This window comes from Myotis nattereri (genome assembly GCF_964212035.1).
Source record: "Myotis nattereri genome assembly, chromosome: 13".
In the NCBI taxonomy this organism is placed as follows: domain Eukaryota; kingdom Metazoa; phylum Chordata; class Mammalia; order Chiroptera; family Vespertilionidae; genus Myotis; species Myotis nattereri.
Window position 1 is genome coordinate 16,816,678 of NC_138088.1, and position 26,768 is coordinate 16,843,445.

General features: G+C 42.2%; 1 protein-coding gene across 2 annotated transcripts in view; it reads right to left on the reverse strand.

The window, feature by feature from the left end:
* The window catches only part of ADK (adenosine kinase), a 474,216-nt gene that overhangs the window by 435,562 nt on the left and 11,886 nt on the right, over nucleotides 1–26,768 (reverse strand). The window contains exon 1 of one of the 2 annotated variants that reach the window (XM_081105247.1): nucleotides 2,832–3,008. The exons of the other annotated variant lie outside the window; for it this stretch is intronic. Within the exon in view, the coding sequence (XP_080961373.1) occupies nucleotides 2,832–2,845 (14 nt within the window). The 5' untranslated portion in view covers nucleotides 2,846–3,008. Of the gene's footprint in view, nucleotides 1–2,831; nucleotides 3,009–26,768 lie in introns of those variants that run through there. 2 annotated transcript variants of the gene reach the window in all.

Consider the following 26,768-nt stretch of genomic DNA (forward strand, 5'->3'; position numbering starts at 1 on the left):
CTATAAAGTCAGGGAATTAGGTAAGTGTCCTTCATGTTTAAAAACTTAAGATTTCGCCAAACCGGTTTGGCTCAGTGGATAGTGAGTCGGCCTGCGGACTGAAGGGTCCTAGGTTCGATTCCGGTCAAGGGCATGTACCTTGGTTGCAGACACATCCCCAGTGGGAGGTGTGCAGGAGGCGTTGGTCGATGTTTCTCTCTCATCGATGTTTCTAGCTCTCTATCCCTCTCCCTTCCTCTCTGTAAAAAATCAATAAAATATATTTAAAAAAACAAAAAAAAACCTTAAGATTTCAACATTTATTTTCAGATGACACCATTTCTAAGAGCTCAAATTGCTTTTAACAAGGAGGCATTTATAAAATGCCTTAAAATTTAAAAGCACTTGAATACCTACTCAAGAACACTGTGGGATACATATTAATGTCAGCATCACTGAGTATATCATTAAACAAATGTCCAGAGAAGAGGAAAAAAAGAGAAAAAACAGTAATTCAAGAAAAGGCTCTCAACCAGAACCCAGGTATGTTGACACTGGTCCTCAATGGTTTCCAGTTCTATATTCTGTCACATAGTTAGCAACAATTATTTTTAAGTGTGATGTAAAAAAGAGCACTGAACATGAAGTTAGATTTTGATAACTTGTGACCTAGTTCACTCTCCTTACCAGTAAAAGCAGGTCGATAGCATATATCTGTTGGGCTATTAGACTGGACATAAAATGGGAACATGCCTAACATGGTGTGAAAACTAAGGTATGACATAACTGCATTAAATGAGTTCTCACTGGGAACTGGCAGGGATTATCAACTCATTCAAAACTGTCACCACATACATAGTGGCTTCAACTTCAGTAATCTCCCTGCCTACGCCTGAACTTAAATCATCAAGCTCCTTAGAAGACAAGAGGAAAGAAAAGAGGTACTACAGTTGTCTCTCACAATACTTTATATTTTTGTCCATCGAAGCAGCTTTTTCAGAAAATTTAAATAATATATTGTCTATAAAGGCATCATGAGGAGCACTAGATCAGTGATGGCGAACCTTTTGAGCTCGGCATGTCAGCATTTTGAAAAACCCTAACTTAACTCTGGTGCTGTGTCACATATAGAAATTTTTTGATATTTGCAACCATAGCAAAACAAAGACTTATATTTTTGATATTTATTTTATATATTTAAATGCCATTTAACAAAGAAAAATCAACCAAAAAAATGAATACATAGGTTCGCCATCACTGCACTAGATCATGGATATTTGGATTCAATTCCTACCTCTGCCACTAACTGATTTTGCACACGGCACTCAACTATTCTTGGTCTGTTTCCGCAGTTGTAAAATGTGGTTTGGATAACACTTGAAAATCTTTAAGTCACGTCACTATAGATCAACACTATGTAAAATGCAGGCAAACAGCTGAAGAAACAGCATAAATGTAAGGTTATTAGCAGTTGCCTATCCTCTCACAAGTCAAATAAGGCTGGCATCAACCTTTAAACCAGTCTTTTGAACACAACCACCATTAAACCCTTCATTAAAAGGTGCAGCCTGTTGCCACTTGCCAAGCAGCAGACGCTTTATATTTGGGAGTTTTTCCAATTAAGAGTAGCCAGGAAGACAATGGTCAATTGAGCCTACATAAGAAATGATTCTTAATATAGAAAGTCACTGATCCACAACCTAATGAAGAGCAGCTTCCCATGCTGGGCGTGGCGGTGGAAAGGAGAAATTAATCTGCTTCGACAGCACTTCCTTTACTCATCCTAAAATGCTATTAGCCTTATAACCTGGCCTTATATGCACTGCAAAACCTTTCAGCACCTGAATTTCTCCTGCATAATGAAGTACTCTCTGCCTATGTTAGTTCCGAATTACGCAATTTAAGAAAGAGAAACTGCATCCGAGTTCAGCACCGTTGAATGCTACCTTATCTTACCTGAGGGTCAGGTTCTTGAGTCATCTCTTACATTTGTGTAGTCACAATAAGCAAAGAGAAACTGTTAAATCGCCAGGACTTAGGCGCTGGAAGCTCAGACAAAAACAAAAACACAAAAACAACAAACTAACTTATTCTCTTCACTTTTGTGCTGGGGCCTCCCCTTCTCTGGGACAGTGAAGGCCAGGGCCTACTCTAAAAGAGGGAGGTCAGACCACTGAGCAAATAACGTGACTTACCTCCTTTTAGACATAGTTGCATTAGCGTAAGTTAAACATTCAGTCAGCGATACACGCAGGGCGATACCCCATCGCCATTAACAAGAGCCTCAGAGCTCCGGGGGAGCCGCCGGGGGATGTGTTTACCTTTCACTGTAGACCTACTATCTGACAACACGCGTTTCACCTGCGGCTCCCACCAGCAGGTAAACAGATGGCGCCTCCCCGCGCACTCGTTCCCGTCAGAAGCAAACACGTTAGGGACGCGCGGTTTCATCACTGGGGGCAATCTACCTGCCCCGGAGAAGGGCCAACTTTGCAGGTCCGCCCAAGGCCGCGATGAAGTTCTGTCACAGGCGTGACCTGCAGGCAGGGACAGACGGGAGCACGCCACGCTTCCCCGGGGGTGGGGGAGGGAGCCACGTTTTTCATGGAAAAGTCACTACACACACAGGCAAGCCTCCAACCTTGGGATCTGGGCGTGGGTCACGCCAGGGGGCGGCGGCTGACAGACCCCGCCAAGTGCCACCGACCCCCAAAACTTCTGGGGCAAGCAGAAATGCTCGAATGAAAAGTGCAGAGGACCTCCCACCCGAGGCGGACCACCCGGGCGAAGGGGCGGCAGTCGGGGTCCCACCACCCGGCAGGCGAGCGGCTCGGGCGGCGCCCTCTCCGTACCTGACGGACGTCATGGCTTCACGTCCCAGCTCCGCGCGCAGCGCCCGCGTCCGATGCTCCGCGTCCGCGGCGGCGGCAGCAGCAGCAGGTACCACAGCAACTGCTCCTGCTCCGGCACTCAGCGACCGCGGCGCGTCCTCACACACCCCGGCGCCGCCCCCGCCCGCCGGGCCCTCGCGCTGATTGGCCGCGCCCGCAGGGGACGCCCCGCCCCGGGCCCGCGGCCGCAGAGGGGCCAGACGCCCGGGCCGCCCGCCCGCGCTCGGTTGGCACGCGGGCGCCGTGGCCATCTTGAGCCCCGGGAACAGCGTTCCCCCCACTCCCAGCTAACGGGACGTGAGGTCGGGTGCGCGCCTCAAAAATGGCTGCCCGAAAGGCCACCGGTGTGTCAGTCACGGCCGCGGTCCACCTAGGCGGGCGCAGGTTGCTCTAACGGACCTGAGACGGGGCGCCGCGGGGCAGTGCTCGGCGGTGGGTCACCTGCCCGCAGAGCCCGCCTGACAGCTCAGCGGGGAATCGAAGGCCAGGCGGCGCGCCTTAGGTTAAACTCGAACTCGCAGCCTGTGGAGCCAAGTGCGGAGCGCGATGGTCCCCAGGCGCTCTTGGGCTTAAACAGTTAGAGCTGCTTTTGTAATATGCATGTAAGTGCCCAGGACCCTAAACTGTGTGATTAGGATCGAGGAGGGTGAGGCCCGGACACTGGTATTTTTAACAAACGTCCCCTGGTGATCCAGGTACACACATAAAGTTTAAAACCTTTTCACCAAACAACCCACTCAGACCATCCTGCTGGCCACACTGAACTGTCAGATCACCTCACTTTTCTGAACAGTGTGCAGCCCTCTGATGCCATAGGAAAAGTTGAAAGACCCTCACTACTGGCCCTAACCTTACAATTAGTGGGGATAAAGGGTTCAGAAACTGATCCTGAACCACCAATAAAAGGCAGGTTAAATTAATTCCAACTGCGGGAAGGACGGGGCGGGTAGGGGGCAGGTGGTCTCAGTAAACGCTTTCTGACCTAAATAGCTTTCCTTGATTCCCTCTTTATTCTCCAATAATATTTATATTAACAGACTCCAACCCCCAATGGCATTCATTCACTGACTATTAGGATGGTGATCAATTCCATAGGTCCGAAATTAGTTACATCAGAACCACAACTCAACATGTGATATTGAAATGTGCCTTGTGTGTAACCAGAAGAACTGAATTTTTGATTCTATTTAATTTTAATTAGTTTACATTTTAAAACCAAAGCAATGTAAAATATTTTCCCATTAAACACAATTTGGTTTTCACTGGACTACACTTCACTTTTTAACTTGAAAATTTCTCAAATTGAGACAATATAAATGTAAAATACATACCATATTTTTTCACGACAGTACAAAATATATGTAAAATATCTTTTAATATTGATTACATGTTGATATAATATTTTGCTATGTTGGGTTAAATAAAATATATTACTAAGATTAAAGTGTTTCTTTTTACTTTTTTAATGTAGCTACTAGAAAATTTAAAATTATATGCATCTTGCATTATGTTTCTAGTGTAAAGTGCTGTTCTACTGTCTAAATTAGCCTTGCCTTTTTTACCTATCATTGCCCCTGTGACCAAATAATTATGTTCATAAAATGAAATTAGTAGAGATACCAGTGTATAGATGGTCTGCTAATCATCTAAAGTAAGAAACATTCTAAAAGATCTTAAGTTTCTTTCAAAAATGCTTTCTTTTAAGCATTTCTCCCTTTAATTTGGGAAATGCCTTCCCAGAATGAAGCCATGGACTCTAAATCTGCCACGTTGGGCCCATGAGGAATGGCTGTTAAAAACAGAGCTATATTTGGCTGATGAGACTTTGACCAACTGTCCACAAACAGAATTAGTCAATTGCTCCTCTGGATTTCCACAGGATCTGAATCAAATTAAAAAAAAAAAAAAAAAAGAGGATAGCAATTTGTAGTGGTAGAGACACTGACTAATTCAACAGTTTCCCTCTCCCTCTTGTGGAAAATGTTGATAACCCATGGAACTAAAAGTAAAAACCAAGAATAATCCTTAGAAAAGATTTCAAAACTTCAACATTACTTTTAATAGGGGATATAGTATGGTGTTTCTCAAACTTTAACATGCATACACATCACATGCGGGATCTTGTTAAAACAAGGGTTTGACGCAGCAGATCTCTGTGGCCAAGATTTTGCAATTCTTTATGTACCCAAGATTTTGCAATTCTTTATGTACCCAGATCGCATCATTTGCTTCTTTTCTGTGGATCCTGCTATGTAGCAAGGTTGTAAAGGTAGCAAGACATGTGGTTTTTTAACCCCTGCTTGACTTCCTACTAGCTGTATGATCTTAGACTGGTTTTGGAACTTTGTCCTCAGTTTACCCATGCTTTTCAGGGCACTGCGAAGATTAAAACTTAATTCTAATAAAGTGTCTAATAGAGTTCTTGGCACATGGTGTGATTATTTTCTTATTATCAGACTAGTTAAAATTACATCTCTGGGAAGCATGACATGAAAGCTAACACGAACTTGGCCCTGAGAAAATTAAAATGCACTTTGCTCATGTCTAACATACTTTATAACTCACACTTTGATTTTTAACAATAAAGTTTTTTTGTACCAAAACAGCTAGACTTAAAACTTTATTTTTTAACAAACATACTAAATTCTATGTCATTAAGAGAAGACAAGGACCTGCAATATTCAAATATTTGATCAAATGAAAGCCATATCACATTCAAAGTTTTAAAAAAGAACTTTTTTTTTTTAATCCTCACCCAAGGAAATGCTTAAAGAGAGGAAGAAATGAGAGAGAGAGAGAGAGAGAGAGAGAGAGAGAGAGAGAGAGAGAGAGAGAGAATGAGAATCATGCATCTGTTGCCTTCTGCACATGCCCCAACCAGGGATCGAACCCTAGTTGTGCCCTGACCCAGAATAGAATCGGCAATCTTTCAGTGCATAGCATGATGCACAACCAACTGAGCCACTCTGGGTGGTAAAAAAAAAACAAAAAAAAACTTATTTTTGTTAAGGGTCACTTTACATTTAACTTAAAACTATAAGTGATTTTTTACATAATCAACACAACTTGCAGAATGTTTATTTAAAATGTATTTCGGTACCAGTTCATTTTGATAGGTACAGGCATAAGAATGTTATTTCAGGAAACAGGCTCATGTGTAATTAATTGTTCTTTCAGAGTCAATCACATACAGACAAAAGTAAAGACATTTTTTTTCCAGGTAAAGGCAGAAGTTCTTTTTATTCACAGCAACTTTGTTTCCTCAGTCATGTTCTTTTTCTAATCTTTCCCTATCCTCTCTACCAACCAGTCTTTCCCAAAACACACACACACACACACATGCCCCTACTGAGCAACTACTATTTAAACTCTTTTGATCAATTTTTTAAGCAATTTACTTCAACCCTATTCTCTATAGTTTAGGGAAAAGCAGTCAATTGAAATTTTTATCCATCATTAACTTTTTTACAATTTAAATAATTGAACCAGGATAAGTGTGACCCAAAGAGAACAGTTTGCTCTTGGGAAGATAAGTAAATATTCTATCTACTTTATCTAATTGTGTGGTTAGTCTGCCGCTATAAAAACAAATAGGTTGCTAATTTCAACAATTAAGTGCCTCTAGCCCAGCCAGTGTGGCTCAGACTGAGCATCGACCTATGCAGTTCTCAACTTGTGGGTTGCGAACAATGAAAATACATCCTGCATATCAGATATTTACATTACGATTCATAACAGTAGCAAAATTACAGTTATGAAGTAGCAACGAAAATAATTTTACGGTTGGGGGTCACCACAACATGAGGAACTGTATTAAAGGGTCATGGCATTAGGAAGGACGAGAACCACTGAATGGTTCCATTTCCAGTCAGGGCACATGCCTGGGTTGCAGCTCCATCCCAAGTGTGGAGCATGCAGGAGGCAGCCAATCTATGATTTTCTTTCATCATTGATATATGTTTCTTTCTTTCTCTCTCTCTCTCTCTCTCTCTCTCTCTCTCTCTCTCTCTCTCTCTCTCCCCTTCCCTCCCTCCCTCCTTCCCTCCCTCTCCCTTCCTCTCTGAAATCAATTAAAAAATACTTTTAAAAAAAAAGTTAAGTGCCTCTGGAGAGCATAACAAATGTGGACCCACCATACTAATCTTTTCAACAAATGCTTCAAGCCCCCAAATAATAACAAAGTCCTGTTCAAACACAGCCAATTTGTTGTTAAGGGTGCAATAAAACAGCCTTTTCATATATTATGTGGGAGTTTAAATTAGTACATTTCTAAAAAGCTTCTCAGCAATGTCACCAATTCCATTTTAGGCTACTATCATATGTAAAATAGAACAATGTGAACAAAGATATGTAAAACCAGTTAATCATTTCAGCATTAATAGTAAAAAATTTATTACCTAAATAACCAAAAACAGAACGGTTAAATAAATTACATAAGCATGTTATGAAGCTATTATAAAATCTTTCCATAAACTTTTTAAGAATGTACAAAAATGCTCATGATATAATGAAAAAAATGAAAAAAACAATGAAATGAAAAAAGCAAAACAAACAAAAGGAATATAGAGAATGATCTTGACTTTGTTAAAAAGAAAAAATACATACTATAATTGCACACAAAAAAGATTGGTAAGAAACACACCAAAATGTTATTATTGGTTTCTCCAGAAACTGAAATTATGTCTAATTTTTACCTTATTTAAATTGATCTAGCTTATAAATTTTCCACTATATATTAGTTTTATTAGCACAAATTTTTGTAATTACTATTAAACTTTAATTATCTCTATGAAATGATTTAAAACTACACAAATTATTCCTACTCTTTATTAAAACACTTTTTTAAAAAATCAAAACCTTCAAAACTATCATCTTTAGAGGAATTAGACTTACTTTATAAATGTCTCGTCTTTTCATGTTTAAAGATTCTTTAAGACAGGAATAACAAAAATAAAATATCTATTATTTTCTTGGTTAATTTTAAATCTTAACTTGACAAAAGTTAAAAGCATAAATGCCACTTTTAGAGCTTCACACAGCCTTTCAGAGGCCAGCTGTCACAACACGGAATGTGGAATTTCTTCCCTGCATGGTATTTAAAAATATATCTCATTTCATGTGAATTAAAATACTGATTGAAATAATATTTTAAAACAACCTAAATCATACTCCAAAAAGAGAAATTTCTTAAGCCTTATCTCCCTAAAATAAGTAGTATGTTACAGTGTGAATTTTAGGAGCCTGGGAATAAGGAGATAGAAATTATAATCCTAAAACTACCAAAAACATTATGCCCTTTGACCATCGGTGTCCTTATCTGAAACACAGGAAGTCTGTAAAGGTGGCATCTCAGGTCTCTTTCAGTTTTATTGGACAATGAAAAGAAAAAAAACAAACAAACATTCACTCATATCTTAATAAATATTGGGTTCTTTTTAAAGTTGATCAATTCTAAGGTAATAAAATATATGTAATTTTAGTTAGCTTTCATTATGGATAAGGTTATTCACAGAAATATTGCTCAATGTATTAACTCTTTTCCCCAAAAGACATTATTAGAGGTCTACTATTTTTACTTCCTTTAATTAGTATCTGTGGATACTTATGTCACATTTCACTTTAACAGAATATAATCTTTAAATAGAACCCGACAATTTATTTACCAGGAGAATTTGAAGAATATAATATTTGATTGACTGAACTTTATTTAGTAAGAATTCTTAGCAAAACTCCCTCCCAGGAACACCTACACAGTACTTCTTTATTTGCAGTGAACTACAAATCTCTGAAACTCAAAGACCTCCATCTAAAAGTACAGGATAACAGTGCTTCCCAATTATTCATGCTGCCATGAACATATTTTTAAATTATACAACTGAATATCACTATTATTTTACAAAAGGACAACTACTTATATAAAAACCCTAGGTGGAACATCACAACCCGAGGCACGACCAACTGGAAGAAAGTCCTGCAGGGGTTGTCTTGGAAAAGGCTGCACCCTTCCCGGAGCTGTTTCCGGTAAGGGCGAGGTTTGAGGCAGGAACTCGCCCTCAGAGCGTGGAAGCATATCTTTATAAAGTGTGCTGCGCCAGCACGGCCCAGGGTGAACCTGAGTGGGGGTGGCTGAAAGGCTTAGAAAAGACAGACAAGAGAATGAAAGCTGGGTCTCGGTGGGACGCTGCTTCTCTGAGACAGCGACCATGCCCACAGCCCTGTCTTTATTTTATAGCGGATGCCAGGAGGCAAAGTAAGGGCATGACCAAGATGTTTACAACGTTCTCATGGGTTTCGATCCTACTCAACTACATGCACCTGAACTCTATCAAGCCTACATCACTCAGGCATGTGGGGCTATGTGTTTGGACCACTGGTTCAAGCTTACAACTATAGCTGTTAGCTACAATTGTGCTGGGAGGGCCCTGCCCTCCAAGCTGGGACTTGCACGTGGCAATGAGAGGACTGTGCCCTCTCATCAGTCCAAGGCTTGAATCTGTTCAAAATACTGTAGCGGCTCCCCACAATAAAGTTTTAATACATTATATTAGAGGTTGTGGTGGTACTGTTGTACCCACAGCATCTACAGGAATTGCTGCAAATTCACTTCTCGGTGGAAGAACCTTTCATTCCCAGTGTAAATGACCAATTCCATTAAATGAAACTTCAATTTCTAGACTAGATATAAACAGTGAAGTTGCTAAAACTATTAAAAATGCCCAACTTCTCATTATTGATGAATGCATCATGGCATCCAGTCATGCTATAAACGCCATAGACAGATTACTAAGAGAAATTATGAATTTGAATGTTGTATTTGGTGGGAAAGTTCTCCTTCTTGGAGGAGATTTTCGACAATGTCTCAGTATTGTACCGCATGCTATGTGATCGGCCATAGTACAAACGAGTGTAAAGTACTGCAATGTTTGGGGATGTTTCAGAAAGTTGTCTCTTACAACAAATATGAGATCAGAGGATTCTGCTTATAGTGAATAGTTAGTAAAACTTGGAGATGGCAAACTTGATAGCAGTTTTCATTTAGGAATGGATATTATTGAAATCCCCTGTGAAATAATTTGCAATGGATCTATTATTGAAGCTTCCTTTGGAATATTATCTATAGATAATATTGAAAATATATCTAAACGTGCAATTCTTTGTCCAAAAAAAATGAGCACGTTCAAAAATTAAATGAAGAAATTTTGGATATACTCAATGGAGATTTTCACACATATTTGAGTGATGATTCCATTGATTCCACAGATGATGCTGAAAAGGAAAATTTTCCCATCGAATTTCTTAATAGTATTACTCCTTTGGGAATGCCGTGTCATAAATTAAAATTGAAAGTGGGTGCAATAATCATGCTATTGAGAAATCTTAATAGTAAATGGGGTCTTTGTAATGGTACCAGATTTATTATCAAAAGATTATGACCTGCCCTAGTCGATTTGGCTCGGTGGATAGAGCGTCAGCCTGCAGACCGAAGGGTCCCAGGTTCGATTCCGGTCAAGGGCATGTACCTTGGTTGTGGGCACATCCCCAGTAGGGGGTGTGCAGGAGGCAGCTGATTGATGTTTCTCTCTCATCGATGTTTCTAACTCTCTCTCTCCCTTCCTCTCTGTAAAAAGCTGAAGTATTAACAGGATCCGCAGACGGAGAGGTTGTTCTGGTTCCAAGAATTTATTTGTCCCCATCTGACACTGGCCTCCCATTTAAATTGATTCAATGACAGTTTCCCGTGATGCCAGCATTTGTGATGACTATTAATAAATCACAAGGACAAACGCTAGACAGAGTAGGCATATTCCTACCTGAACGAATTTTCGCACATGGTCAGTTATATGTTGCTTTCTCTCGAGTTTGAAGAGCATGTGACATTAAAGTTAAAGTTCTAAATACATCAGCACAAGGGAAATTAGTCAAGCACTCTGAAAGTGTTTTCACTCTTAATGTGGTGTACAGGGAGATATTAGAATAAGTTTAATCACTTCATCAGTCATTGTTTGCATCACTGTTGTTTTTATATCATGTTTTTGTTTTTATATCATGTTTTTGTCATTTTTATATCATGCCTCTGTTGTTATATTCTTTTGTTATTGTTTATTTATTAATAAATTTATATATTTTTCATATACATTTTATTAATTTCATCTCTCACATTTCTATTACAGAAAAAGGGCAAATAGCAATATTAAAATATTTCCTCTAATTAATTCCCTTTTAATGTGCATGAATTTCATGCACCAGGCTACTAGTTTTAACATAAAAAGTGTATGAAGGGGCCCTAGCTGGTTTGGCTCAATGGATAGAGCGTCAGCCTGTGGACTGAAGGGTCCCAGGTTCGATTCCGGCCAAGGGCACATACCTGGGTTACCGGCTCGATCCCCAGTGGGGGGCATGCAGGAGGCAGCCAATCAATGATTCTCTCTCATCACTGATGTTTCTCTCTCTCTCCCTCTCCCTTCCTCTCTAAAATCAATAAAATATATTTTTTAATAAAAAAAAAAATGTATGAAGGGCCCTGGCCAGTGTGGTTCAGTTGGTTGGGTATTGTCATATGCAATGGAAAGGTTGCTGGTTCCATCCCTGGTAGGTACTGTGTGTGAGGTAAGCAATAGATGTTTTGTTCTCACATCAATTTTCTCCTCTCTCTCTTTCTCTCTCTTCCTCCCTCCCTCCCTCTCTCCTTCCTTTTCCCTCTCCCTTCCCAAAATATTGTTGGTAATCTTATGAAGTATGTTTTCTACACAAAAGATTTTCTTCTTTTTACTTCACCATAGGGCTGATGTATGGTACTTCACAAACAAGCTTTTAACAATCATTCACTCATTATCTCAACAAATATTTAATGAGCATCTACCCTACTACTCAAGACACTAGATAGATATTCAACAACAATCAAGAACGTGTACTGCCTGGCTGGGTGGCTCAGTTGGTTGGAGTGTCTCCTTTGTACCAAAAGGTTTCAGGATGGATCCCCCTGGTAGGGGTGCATATGGGAGGCAAACAATTGATGTTTCTCTCTCACATCAATGTTTCTTTCTCTCCTTCTTTCTCTCTCTCTCTGTCTCTCTCTCCCTTCCTCTCTCTCTAAAAATCAATAAAAACACAACCTCAGGTGAGGATTTAAAAAATTAAAAAACAGCCCAGCTGATTTGGCTAGTGGTTGAGTGTCAACCTATGAACCAGGAGGTCTCAGCTCAATTTCCCCTTCAGGGCACATGCCCAAGTTGCAGGCTCGACCCCCAGTAGGGGACGTGCAGGAGTCAGCCGATCAATAACTCTTTCATCGTTGATGTTTCTATCTCTTTCTCCCTCTCTCTTCCTTTCTGAAATCAATAAAAACATTATTTTTTTAAATATACTGCCCTTATAGAACTTACATTCTACTGAAGGGATATAAATGAATAATCAAACAAATAAGAACATCAAATGATCATTAGTGCTATGCAGAGAATAAAAACCAGCAGACCAAAGTAGAGAAATTCTCCTTCAGATTTGGGTAGTCAGGGAAGGCCTCCAGCAAGAGAGAACTAAATGACAAGAGCCGGGTAGGAGAAGGGCATTAAAAGACAACACTAAAATGGTAAGTGGAAGGCCAGTGTGAAAAAAGGCAAGGGAGAGAAGAAAGGTTGTGGTCAGAGCAAGAAGCAGATCATCTTAGCTATTATAAGCCTAAGAAATTTTGATTTTATTATAACCATGACAAGAATCCACCATAATTAAGTTTTACACAAAGGAATGACATGATTTAATTTTGTTTTAAAAGATCACCCTGGTTATAGTATGAAGAATGGAATACAGGAGCATGAAAGCAGAAAGACTAAATTAGAAGCCTGTTGTAATAATACAGATGACAAACACTTCTGTTGGAATCATGAAGATAGTGATGGACATAGAAACAGATGGACATTTGGAGGTAGAATGACAGGATCTGCTGATGAAATAGAAATGGGGAACTAAGGAAGGAAAGGAATCAAGAGTAGCTCCTAGATTTTGGACTAAATTGGGTAAATGGTGCTGCTATTTACTGCAATAAATGGAGAAGGCAACAGAGAGGCTCAGAAGACTGGAGTTCTGAGAGAAGTCAGGGATGGAGGTAGACACTGTGAAACAGGTTTTTCTTTCTAGTTTTTTTTACTCTATAGTGCCTACTGTTTTCTTTTTAATTTTTTTAAATTTTATTTATTGATTTTAGAGAGAAAAAGGAAGAGAGAAACACTGATTTGTTGTTCCATTTATTTATGCACTCATTAGTTTATTCTTGTATGTGCTCTGACCGGGGATCGAACCTGCAATCTTAGTTTATCGGGATGACCCTCTAACCAACTGAGCTACCTGGCTACGGCATACCTGCTGTTTTCTGATATATTAAAAATGGGTGTCCAGAATGTATATGCAGTTTCCTTTGAACAACACCCTAATAAGCAAACTATTCTATCTCAGCTGTCAGATGCTAGCAGGTACAAATATAAGTAGAATAAATAGGTAAAACTTACTGAGTGCTTAATATGTGCCAGACAGCATGCTATATATCTTTCTAGCACTACCCCACTTAAATTTACAACAACCCTATCAGGAGATATTTTATTATCACCATCTTATAGATGAAAAAATTAAAGCTCAGAGAGGTTGAATAACTTGCAAAGCCATACATTACAGAACAGAAATCTAAAGTCTGGTAGTCTGACTCCAGAACTGGGGCTAATTACCATTATACACAGTGTCACTAGAGTAAGTCCAAGATAGCCTGATGTAAGTCTGAGACTTCTATAAATATCCAAATTCCAGAACACCACACTATGCTTCCACCCACTAAGATATAATGATTTAGTGACAGCTTTCTGATTAGTGGGAGCACCATATGAAATACTTTCATAAATTGCTTCTTTTATTTCCATACTAGAGGGCCAGTGCACAAAATTCATGCTGTGGGAAGGGGGGGGGGGAGTTCCTCAGCCCAGCCTGAGCCTTCTCGCAGTCCGGAGCCTCAGGAGATGTCCGATTGCTGGCTTAGGTCATCCTTAGTGCTGCTGCAGAGCTGGGAGAGGCTCCCACCACCACCGCTGCGCCCAGCTCAAAGCTTCTGGCTGAGCGGTGCTACCCCTGTGGGAGCACACTGACCATCAAGGGGCAGTTCCCACACTGAGCGTCTGCCCCCTGGTGGTCAGTGTGCATCACAGTGACCAGTAGTTCCGCCATTCGGTCTATTTGCATATTAGCCTTTTATTATATAAGATAGCATATGCTCATTCACAGATTAAATCTGATCGGCCAATGAATCTGCCATTATTGCCTTTAATTTAGCTAAGATTCCTATGACCTAGAACCACTTCTTGGACCCCTTTATTTTTTAAAATTTCAACCATTTCATTTCTGTCAAAATCAAAAAAGTTATTGCTCTAGAAAATAAAACACATCTTTCTTACTACTGTGCAAGATAAGAGCACAGAGTAAGTACCAAGTGGCTAAATGTACTATCACGCTAAGGAGATTTCCTCCCACACCCCAGCCATTCAAGCTATGTGAATCAAATTTAGGCTTCAGTGAAATTACAAACTATTTATCAAGACCTTTCAAGACTCAGAAGTTGAAACCACAGATATTCACAAAAGATTCCACTGTAAAAAATCTACACTAATAAAAGAGAAACATGGTAATTGGCGTACGACCGCTACCTTTCCCATTGGCTAATCAGCAAGATATGCAAATTAACTGTCGGCCAAGATGGCGGCCGGCAGCCAGGCAGCTTGAAACTAACATGAGGCTTGCTTGCCTCAGTGACTAAGGAAACCAACGTTCCCTGCCTGCCTTGCAGGCCTCTGAGCCTGCAGTTTAAGAAACTATATAACAAATACCTTCGGACTTCAGCCAGCAGGATCGCAACATTGTAAACAAAGGCCAGAAACCTACTTTCAGCAGCGGAGGCCTAAGAGCTGGAGCCAAGCCTCAAAGCTAAAGCTGGCCCAGAATAAAAAAAAAAAAGAAAAAAGGAAAAAAGGAGCAGTTGGGAGCTTCAGTCACCCCCAGCCTGAAAACAGCCCTCAGCCCCTCACCCAGACTGGCCAGGCACCCCAGTGGGGACACCCACCCTGAAGGGTGTGTTACCAGCTGCAAACAGCCATCATCCCCTCACCCAGGCTGGCCAGGCACCCCAGTGGGGACCCCCACCCTGAAGGGTGTGTTACCAGCTGCAAACAGCCATCATCCCCTCACCCAGGCTGGCCAGGCACCCCAGTGGGGAACCCCACCCTGATCCAGGACACCCTTCAGGGCAAACCAGCCGGCCCCCACCCGTGCACCAGGCCTCTATATTATATAGTAAAAGGGTAATATGCCTCCCAGCACCGGGATCAGCGGAGCCTCGAGGCCTCCCGGCACTGGGATCAGCGTGACAGGGGGCAGCACCCAAACCCCCTGATTGGCCCTGTTCTGTGGGTGATAGAGGGCGGCGCCCCAACCCGCTGATCCACCCTGCTCCTTGTGTGACAGGGGATGGTGCCCCAACTCCCCTATCGGCCCTACTCTGTGAGTGACAGGGGGAGCTCCTCAAACCCCTGATGGGCCCTGCTCTGTGTGTGACAAGGGGGAGCTCCCCAACCCCCTGATCGACCCTGCTCTGTGCATAACAGGGTACAGAGCCCCAAACCCCCTGATGGGCCCTGCTGTGTGTGTGACAGGGGGCAGCGTCCCAACCCCCTGATTGGCCCTGCTCTGTGCGTGACAGGGGGTGGCGCCGCAACCTCCCCATCGACCCTGCCTTGAGTGTGACAGGGGGCGGTGCCCCAACCCCCCAATTGGCCCTACCCTGAGCGTGACTGAGGGTGGCATCACAACCTCCCAATCTGCCCTGCTCTGTGCATGACAGGGGGTGGCGCCCCAACTCCCCAATAGGCCCTGCTCTGAGCCCGACCAGGGGCTGCACCTAGGGATTGGGCCTGCCCTCTGCCACCCGGGAGCAGGCCTAAGCCAGCAGGTCGTTATCTCCCAAGGGGTCCCAGATTGCGAGAGGGCACAGGCCGGGCTGAGGGACCCCTCCTCCCCGCCGAGTGCACAAATTTTTGTGCACCGGCCCTCTAGTATATATATAATAACAAATTACTTATATAGTGTTTGGGTATATTCTTTTTCTAACTCCTAGTACATACCATTTTCTAAATAGAAGTAAAAATAAATACGCTCTCAAATTGAATATAGTTTTATCTGAGAAATGTCCTAAGAAATATTCATTCCTACTGGGTTGTTTTATAAATGATGCGATTTAATTCTAAAAAAGTTTTTTTATTCAATGTTTTTATTTTTGTTTTTACTCTAAGACTGTAATAACAGGAACCAACAATCCCATAGTCAGCACTTATGAGGATCAACCTAGATTTGAAGGTCTCATCTTCTTTCTACTACATTGGTTGAGGCCCATCTTCTCTCAAAATCTGTGGGACAGGACCAAGACAGGCACTGAGTAATCTGCCTAAAGAGACCTTAAATTGGATGCAGGAAGAATTAGAGTGACATATATAGAGCAAAGCCCCGCCCTAAGGAAATAGGGTAGACTGTTTTTCTGCAATGAGTAGATACTTAAAATTGAAAGACTAGGATGTTTATGTGGTGGTGATGGTAGTGGAGCTGGTAGTGATAGTAGTCTCTGTTTTACTGGGAAACATGGGAGGGAAAGATGTGCAAAGAGCCTACCAAAACTGTGGTATTTGAGATTATGTGTCTTTGAAGTATCTTTCCTTAGATAGCACAACAGACAATCCAAATCAAGTGGAATTAAGATTATGGAGTACTGTCAGTGGAGATTACTTTACTCTGTGGTTACTTGATGGGATCATGTAGTATTTAGTGAAAACAGAAGGATTATTAGCTGTGGAGTGGGTTGAAATGCAGATTTCCTAATGATTCATTACATATGTGAGAATTAGGCATGAAGACATTAAGGACAAAATTTTTTATTACTTCACTATCTTCATGTCTTCCTTGGCAAAGGGGGGGAAAACACCTTGGGATAGAGAAACATTTAAGATGAATGTGGTTTACCTAACAAACAGAACATTTGCCGCAAACATAGGCAAAGGAGAATTACTCAGCAGCACAGCTGGTCAAACAAACAGCCCAACGAAAGCCAGAGGTTAAACTGAGATACTGCTTTAAGTTTTGGGATTCTCAATAGCCACGGTGTATGACAAGATACATCTTTTTTGCTTATATCTTAAGAGATTGCTGTTAATATTCCAAATATGGGCAGATATTCAGAAATCGGCATTGTTTTTTTAATCCTTGTGGTTCTATCACAGGGAATACATTTTGTAAGAGTAGATGAATTCTTTTTCTTCAACTGAGGTAAATTAATATATCACATTATGTATTTTCAGATGTACAATGTAATGATTCAATATTTGCACACTTTGCAAAATGATCACCACAATAAGTCTAGTTAACATCTGTCACTATACATAGTTACAAAATTGTTTTTCTTGTGACGAGAACTTTTAACAAAAACTTATAATGTTTTTGTTTTCTTTACTGAAGAGCAGGATGGGAGGTGGGAGCAGATTTCTTACTCTTTCAGATTTCAACATAAACATAACAGTCTCAGCTTGCTTGTATGTAAAGAGAGGAATTATATCCAAATGTAATCTTCAGACATGTAAGAAGGTACGTAGTTCCTTTTGTATGCCAAATAAACTTTCTAGGTAGCATTAGGTAGTAAACTTAACACTCCACAGAACACTCCATAGAAATTTTTAAACCTTAAATAATTTTCATTAAAAACCTAAAACTCTCAATATTTCATGGAAAATATGCATATTTAAATTAAACACTGAACTTTGAAACCAGAAACAGACGTTTTACAGATGATGTGTTATAGAATTGTGCACCTCAATGAAACCGGTATAATTTTGTTAACCAGTGTCCCCAATAAATGCAATTTAAAAAATAGACACTTTTCCAATGAGCAAGGAATTATTAAAAGTAAATCACCTTTCTCCCTGGCTAGTGTGGCTCAGGCCCATGCACCAAAAGGTTGCGGGTTCGATTACCAGTCAGGCACATACCTAGATTGTGGGTTTGATCCCCCCACTAGGGTGCAGGCACATAAGGGAGGCAACCAATAGATGTTTCTCTCCTATATCTATGTTTCCTTCTCTCTCTCTCTCTCTCTCTCTCTCTCTCTCTCTCTCTCTTTCTCCCTTTCCTTCCTTCCCCTCTCTCTATAGTAAAGCATATCCTTGAGTGAGGATTTTCAAAAAAGTAATCATCTTTCAAAGACTAATTGAAGAATTAAATGTTTGATATATAATTCAGTCGTCTCTTTCAAAATTATTTTGCCTTAATTGTGGAATTTAAAAATGGTCACTATTTCTTAGAGACAAGAGTCCATGACCCCTCCCCTTAAATCTAGGCTAGCCGGTCACTCCTTTGACCAATAAGGTATAGTGGAAGTGATGCTATGCCAGATTGCAGGCTAGCATTTAAGAGTTCGGCCAATTCATGTTTTGGGCTCTTGGAGCCTTGGGCTGCCATATAAGAAGTCCAACTACAGCAGCCACATGGAGAGGTCCTCAAACTACATGGTGAGTTGAGCCAAGCTTTTCAGCCATCTTCCCCAAAGCACCAGGCAAGTGAGTAAAGACAACTTGACCCCTCCAGGCTAAACCTGTTGTTAGCTCAATACCTCCAAGTGATCCTCGTCAACATCACATGGAGCAGAAGAATAAACTCGTCAAGCCACGTCTGAATTCCTGATCCACAAATTATGAACTCTAATAAAATGGTTATTTGAAGCCACTAAATTTTTGGATAGAAAACCAAAATTACTGTGAAAAATACCTTTTCATTGTAATCCAATATTCTATCGTTACATAACTGAAACAATGTTTCACAACGCAATTCTTGCCTTCACCATATGTAATGCACTGATATTTCCTATTCTACTTTCTTTTTAGAAAATACCAGTTGTGCTACACCCAAAATTGATTCATGATATAGTTTGGAAAGCATTTTAGTCTATACTGATTACAAGTGCATACACATATCTAGACAGAAAACTTAAAAAGGGCCCAAGTGGCCTGATTCCTAACCTAAACCTCTTCTCTTATACCACGCTAAAAGTCCATGGGTATTACAGCTCATAGTAACAAGTTTCCAACAAATTCACATACACACCTCAGAGCTGAGTAAAAAGCTGAAAAGCGGAGATGTCCTGAAATTGAAAGTTATATAGAAATCAGAAATAGCTAAGAGGAATTGAGTCTTTTCCTTTTTACTACTTCCTTTTACCTCCCCCTTTCTGTTCACAAATCCCCTCCCCCTACTTTCCCTCCCCCTACTTTCTTTTCCTGTGATTACCAAGTTTTATAAAAGTAAGGTTTTTAAATACAGGTTTCCCTGCTATCCAAAAAGTAGAGTGTTTCTATGAAATCTTTCATAAGCTGAAACAGACTAAAAAGAAGAAGCAATTACTTTAGGACACATCTTGCTAAAGGATGTACAAAATAAATCAAGAGAAAGCAGAGAGGCCCACAGACAGGATTCTGTCTGTGGTGGCTTGATGCTGAGATGCTAAGTGTAGTTTCTGGGAAGGACACTGATAGGGCCACTCTCACTGCTCAGAGCACATGCTGCCTCTATCACAGCTCACTGCAAAACAAACCCTGAATGCTATTTTTGCTTTTCACCTGTTTTTGTAAAAGTAAAAATCCTCTTGGCTTTCTTTCAGTTAGCAAAAATCAGACACTAATGTGATCTTTCATAAAAGCAAAGTGGTATAAACTTTTTAAAAGCAGGGGATACCTATATCAGTTGAATTTAATAAAATGTTGTTGTTCTATTCTTAAGAGTAGGCTAACTGAATATTTCATCATTTCTTTAAAAAAAGGTTACTTTTTAAAAATTTTTGTATAAGGTCCAAGGTTAATTGTGACTGTAGGTCATTTTTAATTAAAAAAAAATTCTCATTTCTGCCATCTCAGATCTGGCAGAACATTTTTGTAGGACTTTTCAATTACAAATAGTATAGAAGATCATTAGTAATTGTTTCATGTATAACATAGGAATGTTTTTTGAAATAAAGGGCCTACTTAAATTTTTTTAATCATACAAATCACTGTTGATTCCTGTTGCTGTTGTTTTTATACAATACCTGAGCATTGCAGCTAATTATTACAAACCTTAAAATAAGACAGATTCAGGTTTGACTCCTACCTCTGTCACTTAACTGTGTAATCTTGGGTACATTAAACTCCCTGAACAGTAATGGTTATCTCATATAATTATTATAATGCTAAAGTCATAAGGTTCAAGATATTAATATCAGGGAAAAGTACAAAATCTCCAAAGTAAATTAAAGCTTATTAGAAATTATCCTCTTAACTGGAACATTTTAACTCCTAAATATAAGCAAAATTGGTTGCCCAAGGCTTTCCTTTATTTTAATCCTCACCGGAGGATATTTCTCCTTTGATTTTCAGAGAGCGTAGAAGAGGGAAAAGACAGAGAAAAATCAATGTGAGAAAAACACATCGATTGATTGCCTCCTGCATGCACCCAAAGGAGCCTGCAACTGAGGTACTACCCTTGACTGGAATCAAACCCAGAACCCTTCTGTCCGCAGGCCGACGCTCTATCCACTGAGTCAAAACAGCTAGGTTGGTTGCCCAAGGCTTTTAATTAGAAAACACAATCTGCTCAAAGTTCAAGTTCAATAAATTAACCCATTTACCAAACATACCATCCTATCTAATAATAGACAAACATGGTAAATGACCATACCTTCACTATGCCTCCCATTGGCTTATCAGCATAATATGCAAATTAATCACCAACAAAGATGGCAGCTAATTTGCATACTGCAGGCAGGATGGGACAGCGCCATCCCGCCTGCCCAGCCTCCATCCAGGCCTGTTATCTGCGATCCTGGGCGGGGGGGTCACATGTGTGACCGGACCTGGGGTGGCCAGGCAGGGCAGCAGTGATCCACCGGCCCACCCAGGTGTCTTGTGTGCGACCCGGGGCGGGGCCCTAACCCCCGGATCCGTCCTGCCCTGTGCACGACAGGGGCCACGCCCCCAACCCTAGGAATGGCCCTGCCCTCTGCGTGACCGGGGCGGGGCCCCAACCCCCCGATCGACCCTGCCCTGTGCGCGACTGGGGGCAGCGCCCCAACCCCCTGATCGGTCCTGCCCTGTGCGTGACCCGGGGAGGTGGGGCAGGCACCTAGGGATCGGGCCTGCCATCTGCCACCCGGGGAGCGGGCCTAAGCCAGCAGGTGGTTATCTCCCGAGGGGTCCCAGACTGTGATAGGGCACAAGTGGGGCTGAGGGACACCACGCCCCACCCTCACCCCCCCCCCCACCAGTGACAAATTTTTGTGCACTGGGCCTCTAGTTAAATATATTCCACAAGGAAATATTTATTCTTGAGAGAGAAAACTACATGTGTGTGAATAAAAGAATATGAAAGACATAACTCTAAACATGACTACTAAACACATTCCCACAGATTTCCTTTAAACAGTGTGCTTATTTAACATGTACAAAATTCACTATGACAAGTTCTCAATTTGTATCTTCATAGTGTAATATAAACATCAAGAAATGTGAGTCAGAGGTCCAAAGTGTGAAATGGGAGCCCACTACTTAGAGACACAACCTCCCTGGGTTTATTTCCTTTGGTAAAGCTAGCCTGTGAGGACCAATAAGAAAAAGTAATTAAAGTGCTTGACATATTCGTTAAATATGTTATTCTTATCCTATCTACTAAAAAAGAAACATGGTAATTAGTGTACAACCGCTACCCTTCCCATTGGCTAATCAGGGTGATATGCAAATTAACTGCCAGCCAAGATGGCGGCCGGCAGCCAGGCAGCTTGAAACTAACATGAGGCTTGCTTGCTTCAGTGACGGAGGACTCCAACGTTCCCCGCCTGCCACCTGCCGCTGCAGGCCTCTGACCTGCAACTCTAACCAACTATGTAACAAATATAGAAGCTAAACAAAACCCCAGAAACCCACTTTAGTCCGCCCGGCTTAGGCCAGCAGGATCGCAACATTGTAAACAAAGGCCAGAAACCACTTTCAGCAGCGGAGGCCTAAAAGCTGGAGCCAAGCCTCAAAGCTAAAGCTGGCCCAGAATAAAAAAATTTAAAAAAAGAGAAAAAGGAGCGGTTGGGAGCTTCCATCACCCGCCAGGCTGAAAACAGCCCTCAGCCCCTCACCCAGACTGGCCAGGCACCCCAGTGGGGACCCCTAACCTGAAGGGTGTGTGACCAGCTGCAAACAGCCATCATCCCCTCACCCAGGCTGGCCAGGCACCCCAGTGGGGACCCCCACCCTGATCCAGGACACCCTTCAGGGCAAACCAGCCAGCCCCCACCCATGCACCAGGCCTCTATCCTATACAGTAAAAGGGTAATATACCTCCCAGCACCGGGATCAGCAGAGCCGTGAGGCCTCCCAGAGACAGGATCAGTGTGACAGGGTGCAGTGCCCAAACCCCCTAATCGCCCTGCCGCTCTGTGTGTGACAGGGGGAGGGGCCACAACCTCCCTATCCACCCTGCTCTGTTCGTGACAGGGGAAGGTGCCCCAACCCCCTGATCAGCCCTGCTCTGTGCCAGATAGGGGGGAACTCCCCAACCCCCTGATCGCCCTGCGGCTCTGTGTGTGACAGGGTGCGGCACCCCAACCCCCCCCACCACGGGCCCTGCTCTGTGACGGGGTAGAGCCATAACCTCCCCATCGGCCCTGACCTGACTTTGACAGTGGCGGCGCCCCAACCCCCTGATTCGCCCTGCTCTGTGGGTGATAGAGGGCAGCGCCCCAACTCCCACCCCACGGGCCCTGCTCTGTGCGTGACAGGGGGCAGCACCCCAACCCCCTGATTGGCCCTGCTCTGTGCGTGACAGGAGACAGCGCCCCAACCCCCTGATGGGCCCTGCTCTGTTAGTGACAGGGGGCAGAGCCCCAACCCCCCTGATTGGCTCTGCTCTGTGTGTGACAGGGTACAGAGCCCCAACCCCCCTGATAGGCCCTGCTCTGTGAGTGACAGGGGGTGGGGCCGCAACCTCCCCATCGACTCTGCCTTGAGTGTGACAGGGGACGGTGCCCCAACCCCCCAATCGGCCCTACCCTGAGCGTGACTGTGGGTGGCATCGCAACCGCCCTGCTCTGTGCATGATGGGGTGGCGCCCCAACTCCCCAATCAGCCCTGCTCTGAGCCTGACCAGGGGCTGCACCTAGGGATTGGGCCTGCCCTCTGCCACCCGGGAGTAGGCCTAAGCCAGCAGGTCGTTATCTCCAGAGGGGTCCCAGACTGCAAGAGGGCACAGGCCGGGCTGAGGGACCACCCTCCCCACTGAATGCACAAATTTTTGTGCACCGGGCCTCTAGTCTATATATATAAAAGCCTAAGCGACTGGATGACCAGACGGCAGCTATGACACGCACTGACTACCAGGGGGTAGACTCTCAATGCAGGAGCTGCCCTCTGGTGGTCAGTGCACTCCCACAGCAGGAGCACTGCTCAGTTGACCATCGGGTGCCAGACACTGGGCTCATGGTTGGCGAGCGCAGCTGTGGTGGTGTGAGCCTCTCCACGGACACTCTCCCTGGGAACCTCTCCCCCATCTGGACCGAGACCTGGATTGGGACCAGCATGCGTACTGACTGGGCGCAAGCCCTCGACTGCTTCTCCAGAGCCACAGGAGGAGAGGAGCGAGGCTGTGATGACGAGTGGCAGCTGCACGCTCCTGGGCACGCCGGTATCACCCTAGGATGGGCGCAGGTATCACCCTAGGATGGGCGCATGCAGACCGCAGCAGAGTAGCAGCGGTAGCTGCAGCAGCAGTGGGTGGGTCCCAATGAGTGGAGTGGCACAGTGCCTGGGGCTCAGGCTCCTCCCTGGCCTCCTGTTGCTTCACGCACTTCTTTGTGCTGTGCTTTGTGCTGTGAGGGATAGACTTGGACAGCAGTCTGGACCCAGAGCGCAACGAGGTGGTAGGTAAGGCCAGGATGCTATGGCGTGGAAGTCCACTGATCCCTACAGGCCAGGCCAAGGGACCCCACCATTGCACCAATCCGTGCACTAGGCCTCTAGTCTTTAATAAAAAAATAAAACTGATACTTCATTTCTCATTCCAGAGCATAGTATAACGGGAAGTTATACACTTGGGATCAAATCTCACCTCAGATATCTAATAGCTTTAAATAACTGTGTTATCTGATTGATATCACTTAACTTCACTGGCCTTCACTCTTCTCAATTGTGCAATGTAAATATTAGATTCTGATTTTTAGTATCCAATCAAGCATTAATCCAATCTAAAGAATCTAAAACATGTTCAAAGAGTTTTCAAAAATCACATGAAATTATAAAATTATGAACTACCATTAGAAAGCCACATCTGGCTGATACTGAAATTTGCTGTTGTTTTCACACCCCTCACTCCATGATTTGCAGGAAACCTCAGCTCTGGGAGGTCCCACCCTACCTGTGAATTTACATTCTTAGCCATCTCCTCCCATCTCTGCTCCTACCCCCACTCCCACCAGCATTCACTGTCATTGGAAATACCAAAATAGCTTCTCAAAGGGAACGGCTAGGAAAGAATACTTTAACCTGTTTTATGAGTATAAAGAAGCAACATCTTAGCCAACAAGAAATCATTTTAAAAGCTCTGAATGTGACCAACAAGTCTAACATGTTAGTAGGATACCAACAATTCTCTCAGGAATGTAGTTTATTTAAGCTTCACATAGAAATGAGATCAAAGGTCTTAGATATGTGTGTGGGGTATGTGGGTTTTTTTTCCATTAATGAAAAAATGTACTCCTCCTCCCTTATTTGTGCTGATTCTAGAGGAGGAATGCTACACAAATCGGGGAAGAGTACTAAAGGGATCCCTGTCTAATGTAGGAGGCTAGGCAAAGGTAACTTAAGATCCCTCCCAATTCTAAGATCTATGAGTGTAAGTCTAGAAATTTATATATTTCTCTACAGAGCATCCTTATGATATTCAAAGGAATGAATATACCCAAAGAAGTCAAACCTACCATGCAGAGAAGAACCTATCCTCCCCAACAAAAAAAAAGACAAATTGTTTTTTCTAAAATACTATTTTTAATACAATAATTTAGTACTACTTTGAATTTCATAATGTAACTATGTTTTGTTGTAATATTTCAAAATGAAACAATCCAGTTCGATACATCTGGATAAGCAAGCGCTAAGTAAAACAAACAAGACAAAGTAGAATTTTGTCAGCATACTTTAATGTTTATCAACATACTATTACATGCTAAAATGTAATATAATCAGTTCTTACTGAGTGTGTGAGAACAGAGACAGACCAAGGGTGTAAATCTGCATCACTTCCACAGTTTAACAGCTGTAATCCTCAACAAAACTAAGAACTCAAAACGATAACTAAATCTCAGCTCTGTCCAGGAAAAACAATTTCTGAAAAACTCTATTTTAGGAAGAATCTAAGACTTTCTCAGTCATAGCTATAAAACAAGAAAATGTTCAAATCTCTAATGTGGTTAACTTCAAAGATAAAACATTTGAACTGTTTATTTTTAAAGGAGATAATTTTCTTGTATTTCAATTTGTTGAGTCAAAAATTACATGGTTCTTCAAAGTTCAGCTCTATGGCTCAGAGAAAAAAAAACACAGTTTATTTTGCTATATCAAACTTAAAGGAATTCGAGAAAACCTAACCCATCTGAATTTGATTCTTTTGATATATTTTGTTTTCAAGTGACCTCTCTTGGATGAGTCAATAGAAACAAATTTCTTTAAAGACCATTTTATAGTATTACCCATCGTTTACATAGTACACTGTGTTACACAATATACTACAAAATTAAGACCAGTAATACTAACTTTTAATGCTTTTGGAGTTGTAATTACATATCAAATAGCCTTACTAATTAAGAACTTGCTAACTCAGAGGAAAAAGATTCATTATTCTGATATGTCACTAAGATCTTTGTAAACTCACCCTTTAAGGAACCCCCCCCCCCCCCCCCCCGCCAAATAAGCAATTCTACTATTATTTTTATAAAAAAAAGGAAAAATACTGGCCATGGGGCCTTAATAAAATATTACTGCTTATGTATATTTATTCTGAGGGAATTTTCCCATGGTCAAATCAAACCAAGGATCCTTTTAACTTTGATTAAATTTAGCTTTAAAGCCTAGCTATAGAAATCGTCTCTCTGTATATACCCCTCCGAGATCTAGCTTTTCCCCTGGATAATCAGCAACCCCCAGGGCAGCAGCAAACAGTACCCTGGACCAGACCAAGGGTCACAAAGACTGGACTTCTCTGGAAGGCTAAAGATAACATATTGACCTAAGTTGTTTCACCTCCAGAGCCTTAACGTGGAATGAACACCTGGCTACTTTCCCATGAAACCAGTCAGAAGGACACTGGAGCAGACCTCAAAACTGTCAAGACCTGAAGGATACCTTACCACTGACCAATTAGCTCCCAGTATGACCCTGAAACTCTTAATCTACAGTGTCTTGTGATTTGCCCTATATAGCCTGTAACCTACACAGGGGAGTTTGGGCTTTTCAGCATTAAGCTCCGTTCTCCTGTGTAGCACTATCTTCCTATTTAATAAAAGAGAAGCATGGTAATAAGCCGTACCTCTGCTACCCTTCCCATTGGCTAATCAGGGCGATATGCAAATTAACTGCCAGCCAAGATGGCGGCCGGCAGCCAGGCAGCTTGAAGGGAACATGAGGCTTGCTTGCTTCAGTGACAGAAAACTCCAACATTCCCCGCCTGCCACTGCCGGCCTCTGAGCTTGCAGTTTGAAACATTGTTACAAATACAGAAGCTAAACAAAACCCCAGAAACCAGCTTTCAGCCCAGCGGGATCTCAGAGCT